Source organism: Dromiciops gliroides, chromosome 1 (genome assembly GCF_019393635.1).
Source record: "Dromiciops gliroides isolate mDroGli1 chromosome 1, mDroGli1.pri, whole genome shotgun sequence".
In the NCBI taxonomy this organism is placed as follows: domain Eukaryota; kingdom Metazoa; phylum Chordata; class Mammalia; order Microbiotheria; family Microbiotheriidae; genus Dromiciops; species Dromiciops gliroides.
In genome coordinates, this window is record NC_057861.1 from 706,116,352 (window position 1) to 706,129,899 (window position 13,548).

The 13,548-nt window shown below is 38.0% G+C and overlaps 1 protein-coding gene across 1 annotated transcript in view; it reads left to right on the plus strand.

Annotated features, from left to right (window-relative positions):
- The first annotated feature begins 311 nt into the window (after nt 1-311).
- TMCC1 (transmembrane and coiled-coil domain family 1) overlaps nt 312-13,548 on the plus strand; it is a 195,056-nt gene continuing 181,819 nt past the window's right edge. Inside the window, exon 1 of the mRNA XM_043969615.1 lies at nt 312-1,027. Coding sequence (XP_043825550.1) covers nt 470-1,027 — 558 coding nt within the window. The 5' untranslated portion in view covers nt 312-469. The remainder of the gene's footprint in view (nt 1,028-13,548) is intronic.

Sequence of the window (13,548 nt, forward strand, 5' to 3'; positions counted from 1 at the left end):
GAAATGGTCCCACTAGTATCTAGTTCTCTCTACACATTAAGAAAAAAAGATACTTTTAATGTTGCGGCTTTCTTTTTCTCCCTCTGCTTTTGCTTTTGGGCCTTTTCTCTTGTGCTAGAGAATAGGTAGCTCTTTCATAATTTCATCATATGCAATTTGGAAATCTATCATTTAATCTCTGGATTAAGGATTGCTTGATGATAATACACATTATTTTGGCTAGTAGCATGTTTTCTACTTTTTAATTTAACCCAGTAGTTTTTTGCATGGATTTATAATCTCAGCTTTTTTTTTTTTAACATTAGATAAGCATGAGATCTCCGTCGCACAGCTGCATGTGTAGGCACAGTTGAAGCAGTTGCCCACCTAATTGGTTGACAGTATTGATGTGTGTTAAACAAAAAACAATTTAAAGACAGGCAACATCTGTATTTATGAGTTTGCAAATAAGCCTAGTCAGAGTGTGCTGATGGAGCCTTCTAGCAATGAACAGTTATATGATGACCCTGATCCTGGAGGCAAACCCCAAGATCCAGAGGCCAGAAAGCCTCCTGAAGCAGAGCAGAAATTGTCTAAAATGACCCACAATGCTTTGGAGAACATTAATGTGATTGGCCAAGGCTTGAAGCACCTCTTCCAGCACCAGCGCAGGAGGTCTTCAGTGTCTCCTCAGGATGTGCAACAAGTCCAGGCTGAGGCGGAGCCTGAGATGGACCTGGAGAGCCAGAGCTCCTGTGCTGATATTGATGGTGTCTCCACCCACCCCACAGCTTTGAATCGAGTACTGCAGCAGATCCGCGTGCCCCCTAAGATGAAGAGAGGCACGAGCTTGCACAGCAGGCGGGGCAAGCCAGATGCCCCAAAGGGCAGCCCTCAGGTCAACCGGAAATCTGGCCAAGACATCGCTGGGGTGGTGCAGTCCGGCCGACCTCGGTCATCTTCTACCACTGATTCTCCCGCCAGCTCAGCTGCCCTCGAGATAGCGTGTGCTGCTTATCTTCCTGGGGAGGAGATAACTGCAGAGCGGGTAAGTTAGCCTTGTTTTGTTGTCGTTCCCAGGCATCTAAGTCTTTTGGGGTGGGGGCACGTGGGGGGATTTCTTTGTAATCTGATGTAATCTTGTAAACTGGTGGAATATACTTTTGCTTCTAGTTAAATAAGTAGAATGGATTTGGACTGATTTTCAGGTTCTGTTCTTACTTTGCATATCATTTGGCTGATTTGTACCTGGTTATAAAACTTGAGTTCTAGTTCAAAACTATTAATGGCAGATGTCTCCTTTCTATTTACTAAAAAACACTTGTACAGTATAGGAGCATCAGGGGTTTGTTGTTGTTGGATCTGTTTTCGCCAACGAAAATGGCTTCTATACAATCAGTGCATGATGTATACAGGAATTTTCTGTGTTCTGAATTTTCCTCTGCATTGTCCTCTCAGAATGCACTCATGCTTAAGTGATTTTTGCTTTGCAAGCCACACTGTAGCTGTGCCATCTGTTTTTGACAGGTTTTGCCTTCAGTAGCCAAGTAGCTACAGCCTGATAATCCTGAGTGAAAGGACTAGCCTTTGGTATGCGCTGTATGATGGAGAAGTTCCATTTCTATAAGAGATACAGCACAAATCTAGAAGGGTTTGCTTCTGTATAAGTTTCAGTACTACTTATGCTCTAGGGATTGAGAAGAAGGAAATGAGGAAAAGGACCGTGTTTCTTAATTTATTATGTCTGAATAAGGCTTTTGCCACATCTAATTTTGTCAGACCAGATGGATAGTATTGAAAGTTATTTAGGGGGCAGCTAGGTGGCACAGTGGATAAAGCACTGGCCCTGGATTTAGAAGGACCTGAGTTCAAATTTGGTCTCAGATACTTGACATACTAGCTGGGTGACCCTGGGGAAGTCACTTAACCCTCATTGCCCTGTGCAAAAACAAAACAAAACACAAAAAATAAAAAAGAAAGTTACTTAGCAGCTCCTGTTGGCTTACCTCAGATTTACATGAAAGAGGATGAATTCTGATATAAAATTTAATCAAGCAACAAGCATTATTATTATTGATTTTTGTTTTTGTTTTTGTTTTTCGGAGGGCAGTGAGGCTCAAGTGACTTGCCCAGGGTCACACAGCTAGTAAGTGTCAAGTGTCTGAGGTCAGATTTGAACTCAGGTCTTCCTGAATCCAGGGCCCGTGCTTTCTCTACCGCACCACCTAGCTGCCTCAATCAACAAGCATTATTAAAGAGCTTACTATGTCCCAGACACTGTGCCAAATACTGGGGTTACAAAGAAAGGCAAAAACCTATCTGCCCTCAAGGAGCTCATGTTCTAACGGAAAGACAGCTTGTAAATAAAGAGGTACATAGAGAGTCAACTGAAGGTCACCTGGAAAGTTGAGAGGTCTGGGAAAGGCCTCTTACATAAGATCGTGTTTCAGCTGAGTCTTACAGGAAACCAGGGAGGGATGAACAATAGGCAGCAATGAGGAGGTAAAAATTCAGACATAGGGCACAGCTTATACAAAGGCATGGCAATGGGAGATGGAGTGGTTTGTGTGTGAGGAATAGCATGCAAATAGGGCAGTATGGCTGATTACAGGGAGTGGAGCAGGGGATCAAGTAGAAGAAGTCAAACAGAGAGTGCTTTTTGTTTGATCCTGGAGGTGATCAGGAGCCCCTAGCCTGGATGGTGTAGGGGATGTGTGACATGATCCCATCTGTACTTCAGAAATAGGTGTGTGGCCGCAGTGGGGAGAGACAGGCAGCCGGATATCCTTGATACCCTTGGAAGCAAGGAGACCAAAGCTCAGGCAAGAGGAGATGAGGATTTGTACTATGATAGTGGCTATGGGAATGGAGAGAAAGGGGATATGTAAGACAGGTGAAGTAGAAGCCATAAGATTTGGCAGTTGATTGGAAATATGATCATGCAGAATTGCATCTCATCATTTTGGTTCATGATGGAACTCTTTATAATGAAAGGGAACATTTAACTAGTGAAAGATGACCCAAATTTATTTGTGATAAAAACTAGTAATGCAAATTGCAGGGTACTTTAATTCTTGTAGTTACTAAATCTTCATTCAACAGAAGGAGATCAGGTAATTTGGGGGAAGTGTTTTTGAGATTAGAGGTCTTTTTGTTTTATTTTTATTTTTTAAAAAAATTAAACATTTTTATTTAAAGGTTTTTTTGGGGGGGTAGTTAGGGTTATAAGTGACTTGCCCAAGGTCACACAGCTAGTGTCAAATGTCTGGGGCTGCATTTGAACTCAGGTCCTCCTGAATCCAGGGCTGGTGCTTTATTCACTGCACCAACTAGCTGCCCCTATTTAGAGTTTTAAATTTCAAATTCAATCCCTCCTTCCCTCACTCCCCTCACCTGCTCCCTAAGGTGGTTAGTATTCAGATATAGTTTATACATGTGCAATTATATAAAACGTTACCATATTAGTCATTTTGTATATGAAAACTTGAATAAAAGGGAAAAAAAATGAAAGAAAGTGAAAAATAGCCTGCTGCAGTCTCTGTTCAATCAGTAGCAGTTCTTTCTTTGGAGGTGGATAGTATGCTTCATCTTTAGTCCTTGGGATTATCTTGGATCATTGTATTACGGAGAGTAGTTGTCATTCCCAGTTCTTCATCAAACAATATTGCTGTCATTGTGCACATCGTTCTCCTGGTTCTGCTCACTTCACTAGACATCAGTTCATACAAGTCTTTCCAAGCCTTTCTGAAATCATCCTTCTTGTCATTTCTTATAGCACAATAACATTCCATTATAATCATATACCACAGCTTGTTTAGACATTCCCTAATTAATGGACATTACTTTGTTTTCCAATTCTTAGCTGCCACAAAAAGAGCTGCTATAAATATTTTTGTATGAATAGATCTTTTTCTCTCTTTGGGGATATCTTTGTTATTGCTGGATCAAAGGGTATGCACAGTTCTATAGCCCTTTGGGCATAGTTCCAAACTGCTTTTCAGAATGGTTGGATCTTTTCACAACTCTACCAACAATGGATTAGCATCCCAGTTTCCCCATATTGCCTGTAGTATCCAACATTTTCCTTTTTTGTTATATTTGCCACTCTGATAGGTATGAGGTGATACCTCAGAGCTGTTTTAATTTGCATTTCTCTGATTAGTAGTGATTTAGAGCATTTTTTCACATGACTATCAATAACTTTGATTTCTTTGTCTGAAAACTGCCTCTTCATATCTTTTGACCATTTATCAATTGGGGAATGACTTGTATTTTTACAAATTTGATTTAGTTCTCTATATATTCGAGAAATGAGGACTTTATTAGTGAAACTTGTTGCAAAAATCCTTTCCCAGTTTTTTGCTTTCCTTATACTTTAGTTACATTGTTTTTGTTTTCACAATAGCTTTTAAATTTTATATAATCAAAATAATCTATTTTACATTTTGCAGTGCTCTCTCTATCTTCCTGTGTCCTAAATTCTTCCCCTGTCCATAAAGCTGACAGATAAACTCTGTCTCTTAATTTAAATATATAAATAAAAATATAGAGATAAGCCATGCTCTCTTAATTTGCTTATGGTATCACCCTTTATGTATATAAATCACGTACCCATTTTGGTCTTATTTTAGTATATGGTATAGGATGTTGGTCTGTACCTAGTTTCTGTCATACCATTCCCCAGTTTTCCCAGCAGTTTTGTCAAATAAATGAGTTTTTGTTCTAATAGCTTTGATCTTTGGATTTATCATATACTAGATTAGTATAGTCATTTACTATAGTGTAATTCATTCCTATTCTATTCCACTGATCCACCACTCTATTTCTTAGCCAGTAGCAAACTGTTTTGATAATTAACAATTTATAATATAGTTTGAGATCTGGTGCTGCTAGACTACCTTCTTTTGCATTTTTTCCATTGATTCCCTTGACATCCTTGAGCTTTTGTTCTTTCACATGAATTTTATCATTTTTTCTAGCTTTATAAAATATTTTTTGATAGTTTGATTGGTATGGCACTAAATAAAGAGATTAACTTAGGTAAGATTATCATTTTTATTATATTGACTTAGCCTACCCATGAGCAATTACTCTTTTACCAATTGTTTAGATATGATTTTATTTGTATGGAAAGTGTTTTGGTTTGTCTTGGCAGGTAGACTCCCAAGTATTTCATATTGTCTGCAGTTATTTTAAATAGAATTTCTTTCTCTACCTCTTACTGCTGGACTTTGTTGGTAATATATAGAAATGCTGATGATTTCTGTGGGTTTATTTTGTATCCTGAAACTTTGCTAAAGTTGCTAATAATTTCAAGTAGTTTTTTAGTTGATTCTATAGGATTTTCTAAGTATAACATCATATCATCTGCAGAGAATGATAGTTTTGTTTCCATATTTCCTCTTCTAATTCTTTTCATTTCCTTTTCTTCTCTTATTGCTACAGTTAACGTTTCTAGTACAATATTAAATAATAAAGGTGGTAATGGGCATCCTTGCTTCACACCCTGATTGCACTGGGGAGGCTTCTAACTTATCCCCATTTATTCCTATGTTCTCTAGTGTTTTGTTTTTTTGTTTGTTTTTAAGTGAGGCAGTTGGGGTTAAGTGACTTGCCCAGGGTCACACAGCTAGTAAGTGTTAAGTGTCTGAGGCCGGATTTGAACCCAGGTACTCCTGACTCCAGGGCCGGTGCTCTATCCACTGTGCCACCTAGCTGCCCCTCTAGTGTTTTTAATAGGAATAGGTGCTGTATTTTGTTAAAGGTTTTTTCTGCATCTATTGATGATTATATGATTTCTGTTTTTGTTATTGATGTGGTCAATTATGCTAATAGTTTTCCTGATATTAATTCAGCCTTGCATTCCTGGTATAAATCTCACCTGGTCATAGAAAATTATCCTTGTGATATATTGCTGAAATCTCTTTCCTAATATTTTATTTAAAATTTTTGCATCAATATTCATTAGTCAAATTGGTCTTTAATTTTCTTTCTCTGTTTTGGTTCTTCCTGGTTTGAATGTTAGCAGTATATATTTTTTTTGTTTAGTTTTGTACTTCAGTATTTAGAATTTTATTTTCCCAAATTACATGTAAAATATAAATTTTGACATCAATTTTTTTAAACTTTGTGTTCCAAACTCTCTTCCTCTCTCCCTCTCTACCCCACCCCCCACATATTTGTCTTATAAAAGGAATTTGGTAGGACTCCTTCATCTGTTTTCCCAAACAGTTTATATAGTATTGGGATTAATTGTTCTTTAGAAGTCTTTATTTTAGAAGAAAGAACATATTTGATATAAGCTATGCTTAAATTTCTATGTTACAGTTCTCTAAAACTACCTTAAAAACCAAATGATAAGATTAATTTCTAATGTATTTTATAAGACCTGGGAGATGATCAAATAACTAGACCGTTTCTGAGCATTTTAAATTGACTGTGTACTTTTTTTTTTTTGGTGAGGCATTTGGGGTTAAGTGACTTGCCCAGGATCACACAGCTAGTAAGTATTAAGTGTCTGAGGTCGGATTTGAACTCAGGTCCTCCTGACTCCAGGGCCGGTGCTCTATCCACTGCGCGACTGTGCACTCTTACTCATAGAATTAGCAGGCCAGGTGCCCATACAAAGACATTCCTCTTAGCTTCCTAGCCAAGAAACTTTCTGGGAGCTATACCACATTTCTGTTATATGTATAAGACCATAATTCAAGTCAGTTGAATGAGGATTTATTCAATCATTGTGCATTAATTTAACTTGTTAATGTTAAGCATTTGCTATGTGCAAGGCAAAAGAAGTAATGTTGTGTAGTGGGTAGAAGGCCTGCCTCAGAGTTGGGACGTTTTGGGATACATTCCCTTCTCTAGTACACTCTAGTTTTGTCGTGGTGGGTAAGTCATTTACCCTCTCAGGCTTCTGTACAACTTCAAGACTGAATTGTTTGTGTTTCTTCACCTGGTGCTCTCTATGCTAATTGCAATCACACCTTTGGTCCAGAGGCTAGATTTAGGCAAGGCCTTGGTAGGAATGACTTGGTAGACCCCAGGCATTTATAGACAGAAACAAAACAGTTCTCTGTTCAAGTAGCTTACATTGGGAACAGAATGGGGACAGTGTATAGCATGGACATGAACAAGTAAACACAAAAGCTATACAATGTAAATACTAAGTAATTTGGGGGAAATCAGGAAAGGCCTGGTGTAGATGGTGGTAAGTGAGCTGAGTCTTAAGGAGAGGTAGGAATTCTGAGAAGGTGGGAGTGCGGAGCGAGAGCATGCCAGGCGTGAGGGAAAGCTTGGACAAAGGCAGTGAGGTGGAAGATGAAATGCCATCACCAGGAAGCAGCAAGTCAGTGTCTGCAGCGGCAGAAATAGGGTGAAATCACACCAGAAAGTCAGGCCTGAAACAAGTGGAATAAAAACTCGGGAGTTGAGGGGCTGAAGTGGCTGGTGGGTGGGGAGGAGATCAAAGGAAATGTCTAGTCCTCCCTCTTGTTGGCCCCATGACGCACATGTAGTAGGAGAGTCTTCACTTAGGTTGACTTCTTATCTCCTGCCTACCAGCTGCTGGGGCTGGCATATTACAGGTGGCAAGTGTGGCGGCCCCACTGTTCCTGAAGGAACTTTGTTATGAAGTCTTTTCTCTTTTTCATCTCTCTGCATTTGCATCCTCAACGTCTCTGTGTTGTCTTCATTTAGTTGAATTTCTTGCCATGTTTTTTAAAAACTTGCTTTTCCTCCCATTTGCATTGCTTCTTGCTTCCCCCTAAATGATACAACTCGTGATTTTCATTATCCTTCTCTGTGAGATTTTACAAGTACATTTATATATAAACTGGTTTTGTCTGTGGCTATCGTACCACTCTGCCAGGGAATAGACCATGTTTCCTGAATTGAGTTTTTAGGACCTCTTGGTGCCCTTGTGATGGCTGTTGATTTATACAATTTTGTCCAGAAGTGTATCCTGTTATAATTTGTATCAGTGGGCTTTTTTCCATCCATTTCCCGTTTTTCAGTGGCAGTAACTCACTTAAATAGATCATGTTGAAGTTGTTTTAAATGTACAACATGTCTTATTCTCTTGTTATTCTGTTTTCATTTTTATTTTGAGATTTGCTTTTGCAGAATTTGATGGTGTGACTGTACACAGCTAATTCAGGGATAACTCCCGCACCATTAACAACTTGTTTCCTGCCTGTTTACATGTAATTGCTTACATATTTCATGATGTTACTTGGTGCTTGCCATGTCTAGCACCTTCTGCTCCTTCTTTTTCAGTCTGTAATCCCTTAATAACTCTTTGAGACCCTTTTTTAGCCAATGAGGATCCAAATGATTTGAAGAGTAGTGAGTCCATCTTGCCTTGTGAGCACCTTCCTTACTCCTTGACTATATTGTCCAGCATATTTTTCCAATTAGTAAGTATCAAATTTTATTTTTATTTAATTTGGAAGGTCCTAAGTCCCATGTAGAACTCCTAATTCTTCATCTGCAATAGAAATTGTTTCATAAGCTTCAGTTATTTTCACAGTGCTCTTTTGCAGATAATTTTGAGCATTCCATTACAAAATGACCAGATGTACCAGGGAATATTTCTTGTTGCCTGTGGATGCTTGATGAAGCCACCTCTGCCAGTTCTTTTATTTGCTGGGGTTTTTATAGACTATAGAGACCGTCAAAATTGAGTTAGCCTTATGAGTCACATTTCTACTTGATCAATGGACAGGGGCTTGAATTTAGAGTCTCAGAAGCTGCTACTCTTTACAGTGGTCTAAACACTAGGATTCCTAACTCTTTTGTTCTTCCTTCTACCTTCTTTGCCAATATGACTACAAAAGGGGAAGATTCCTGGACAGCACTGAGGGCCATTTTGTATTTTAATTTGTTTCATGGGTTAACAAGGTCAAGGAATTCATTACTAAATGGCCAACCCACAGGTGATTAGTATGTTTAGCCAGGCTGCTCCTCAGAAAATTAATGCTGTACTTGAAGCCTTATGAGCATGGTTGAACCCCCCCTTATGGCTTGTACTTTGGTGTCACCACCATGTCAGGAAGAGGCATTAGACTCTCTCCTTAAGATAAACTTTATCTACCAAAAATCTGTGGGGGAAAAGGCCTTTTAAGTGTGTTAAAGTATTGTCTGTTTAAAAATGCTATTTGGTCTAATGGAAGCTGATCATTTTTTTTCTAGAACTGTTCTGAACTAATGATGCAGCATGTTAAATTCGCCCCCCCCTCCGCCCCACCCATGCCAGACTTTAGGAACATCCTTTATCATGGGGCCAGAAAATCTCTCAGAAAAACGTTCAGCATCTTACCTTATGTATCTGTCTTGCATGACAGCAGCCTATCATCCATCCATCCATCCCACTTGCACTAAAGTTTATTCTGTATTGTTCTTGAAGATGGCAGGTCCTGCTTTGCCAGAAATAACATTTAACGAATTATTTATTACTGAGGGCTCATTGTGTCTAAGGTGGTGAATTAGCAATAAAGGAAGGAGTATGTGCCAGGGCAGTCAGGACATGTTAAGATAAAGGGGTTTTTTTTCCTTTAATTTTTTTTCTTTCCTTTTATTCTTTTTTGGGGGGGAGGGCAGGGCAATGAGGGTTAAGTGACTTGCCCAGGGTCACACAGCTAGTAGGTGTCAAGTGTCTGAGGCCAGATTTGAACTCAGGTCCTCCTGACTCCAGGGCCAGTGCTCTATCTACCGCACCACCTAGCTGCCCCCAAGTAATAATTTCTTACTTAACTATATGTATGTCTTAGGTTGACTTACACATCAACAATTCCAGTTAAATAACAATAAGAGCTAGCATACATTTGCCTTTCCTTGTATCCCCAGTGCTTAATAAGAACAACAACAAGAAGAAAAAGGACAACAGCAACACGAGGGAGAAGCAGCAGAAGCTTAGGCACTTGATCAATCTTTATTGACTGGCAGCACCTCATTTGATCCTCACAATAGCGACTGGAGGCTGGTGTTACCATTTTCCCCATTTTACAGATGGGAAAACTCAGGTTCAATGACTTGCCCAGGGCCACACAACTAGTTAGGGTCTTGGGTCAAATTTAAACTCAGATCTTTATGACTCCAGGCCCAACTTTCCATGCTTCTGGTGCCACAAGCTTCCTCAAGAGTTCCCATTTTGCCCACAGAGGTGGAGAGAGAGAGAGAGGGGTAGGCTTAAGCAGTAGCTTTGTTTGTGAAAATAATATGCTTGTCTTCAATATGGAGCTTTCTGAATAGTACCTAAAGTTGCTTTTTCTTGGAAAGAATGGTACATTGAATGAGCACCTGTATTCACAAAGGGGTCTTCTGGTTTTCCAAGAGAACAAAAAGCTATGTTTTTACTTTGTGTCTCATGATTTTCTTTTTATTTTTTCTGAGGCAGTCGGGGTCACACAGCTAAGTAAGTGTCAAGTGTCTGAGGCTGGATTTGAACTCAGGTCTTCCTGACTCCAGAGCCAGTCCTCTATCTGCTGAGCCACCTACCTGCCCCTCATGATTCTTTTTGCAGTTTGTTACCTTTTCCCTTGTTTGGTCTTTTCAACTGTTTTGGTATTCTTTGTAGCTTTTTTGTGCTTTATATTCATAAACTTAAGTTGTCCATACTCTATGTGGTTTGGAGCTTGCCTACCTGCTCCCAGTCCTCATTGCAGTAGGAGTCTAGCATAAAATCTTTGGTTCCTATTATTAAAAAATAATTTTCTGGTATGGAGCCCGGATTTACTGAGTAGTTTTTGCCCTCCACACTATCTGTATACTTTGTGTCACATTTCTGTTTTAGACTATTTAAGCTCACTGTTTCTTATCTCATTGAAGTTGACTGCTTTTTTATTAGAACTATTTTGAATTAATGATATGACATAAAACATTTTTCTGTTTATATTTAAAACATTTTATGTGACCTGGGTGTGCTGGGTTCCTTGATCATGGAGGGCTTTTGTGCAAGTGGGGCTTCAACTGACCCCTGAAAAGATGATGGATGGCCTAGACAATTGGACAGAAGAAGGGGAAGGTCGTTTGAGGTAAATGGAGTCAGAAAAGGTACAAAAGCAGGACATTGAAGAGTGAGTTTGAGAACAAGGTTCCTGTGGCTGGAGGTGGATCTGCCTGATTATTTCTGGATGTCAAGTGCTCTTCGAATTTGAGACTTTGTCTTGTCTTTGGAGTGTAAAATTGAGTAGTGGCATAGTCAGTTTGTGTTAACTAGATGGAATTTGAAAGTAATTGTGAGATACGTGGTTTTGATTGATGTGTTGTGGAGAAGGCCCAGAGTCATTACATTTAAGTTCCTTGAGTAACTCTTGTATTATTCATTTTTGTTTTCCCCTTAGAATATAGTAAAGGAATGATTGGAGTTTTTTTTTTTTTGGTACAGTTTGGTGCTCAATAAAACTTTGTTGAATTTTGTCTTTTAATAGAGAAATAATAACATGAATAAACTGATAGTGGTGTTTCATCAAAATGAATCTGAATATTTAGGATGGGAGAAGACAGAAGAATCAAAGTAGCCAGATTGAAAGATTAGCTTAGAACAGATTTCACCTGAAGTATATAGTCAGTTTATGATACTACATTACCAGCAGAGTGCTATTGCCCTTCAAGGAAAAAAAAAAAAAGGTCTTCTGTAAAGGTCAATCAGTCAATCAACAAGGATTTATTAGGTGTATATATGATGTGTGCCAGGTATTGTACCTAGAAGATAAGAGTTTAAGCCTTACACACCTGAAATTTTACCCATGTTTGTTAAATTACTTAAGATTTTTTAAAAATTGTGGCAATCAGGAGGTACAGTAAAAGAAGTCATTTTGAATAGTTAGAGAACCTTGAGAAGGTGCCTCCCTGACAGATTCACAGTGAGATCAAGTTGACAGAGGACCCTAGGTTGAAACCAAGGTGTAGTTGATAATAATATATGAGGAGAACAGTATGTACTCAACTTTAGAGGAGTAATTCTAGGAGGAGAAACCCAAGGCAATGGAAGAAGGAAGGGTTTTGAACTCAGAATAGGATCAATGGTCCATATCATGTAACCCAGTTCCCAAACTAAAATTTCTTTTAAAATTATTGATAATTATTTATTTCCAAATAATTTTCTGCCTCTCCCTACACCTCTTCCCATAGAACCAACCTTTATAGCAAAAAATAAAAAAGAATGAGTAACAAAAGGAAATTTAGCAAAACTAACCGCCACATCAACCAAATCTAATAGTAATAAGGACAACTTTCTTTATGTAAAAGGTTTTTTTTTTCTTCCAAGTCTTAATTTCTTGGAAGCTGAAAATTGGAGGGGGGAAAGGTCATTTTTAAGAGTTTTAGCAAATTTTGCTTACTTCTGTTATCTTGCCATTTGTTCACAAAATGATTAGATTGAGAGGTATATGATCATATAAATAGTATGAACCTGACCGTGCTTTCATGATAACTTTTTATACATTTTATTATTTCTTATACATTTTATAATCTCCTTATTTGCCAACATTAATTAACAACTTTGGAGAAAAGTTAAAGAGATCACTAATGTTGAAAAGTTGTACTTCAACAAAAGTATTAACTTACAAATTGTTACTTATAGCTATCTAATTAATAATATGGAACTACAGGAATACATTTTTTTTGGTGAAATACAGCTTTCCAACATTACTGAAAAAAGTGTATTTCTGGGTGTTTTTTTTTGCTTTCCTCCAAAATTATTATTATTAACTCCTAAAAGAGTTGAAATGTACAAAAAAGTTAGCACGAAAGTGTTTCCTGGTTCATTCTATTAGTGTCCTGGATTTTTTTCATTTGTAACCAGGTTTCATGCAAAACACATGCTTTTTGGAATACTGAGGTTGTTAAAACTATATAGAGTTATTTGTGCTAGGAAGAGTTTAGCATGATATGACAATTGATTGTTGTGTTTTTAAAATACATTTCTTTTTAATTGTGAGCTTAATTGTCAAACTTCTCAATAAGCAAAGAAAAAGACTTGTATGAGAAAATTAACTTTTATTACATCATTTGTTTTTTAAGACATATGCAGTAAATTTAGCAAGCTGGCTATTTGTTAACATCCCTTTTCATACTTTTGGGGTTTTTTTGTGCATTTAAAAAGTCTTTCTGATATTCTTCTTCTTTTTTTTTTTTTTTTGCGGGGCAATGGGGGTTAAGTGACTTGCCCACGGTCACACAGCTAGTAAGTGTCAAGTGTCTGAGGCCGGTTTTGAACTCAGGTACTCCTGAATCCAGGGCCGGTGCTTTATCCACTGCACCACCTAGCCGCCCCTGATATTCTTTTTTATGTGTCTATTACTACCTCATATGTACCTTGACCCACCATGCCCAGCTTATAGGAAATTGTGGGCTTGTTTTCCAGCCAAAACAGTTGCCTTATAATAATTACAAAATAAAATGTGTTTTTATAACAATATGCATTGCATATATTTTCCATATCGTATCATATATAACCTCATATTCAACTTGAAAGTAGAAAACTTTGAAAAAGCACATTTTAACACTGAATTCAGTAGATTCCCATTATAGCATGGACTTGGATACTCTAAGAGCTGAATCACATTCTCT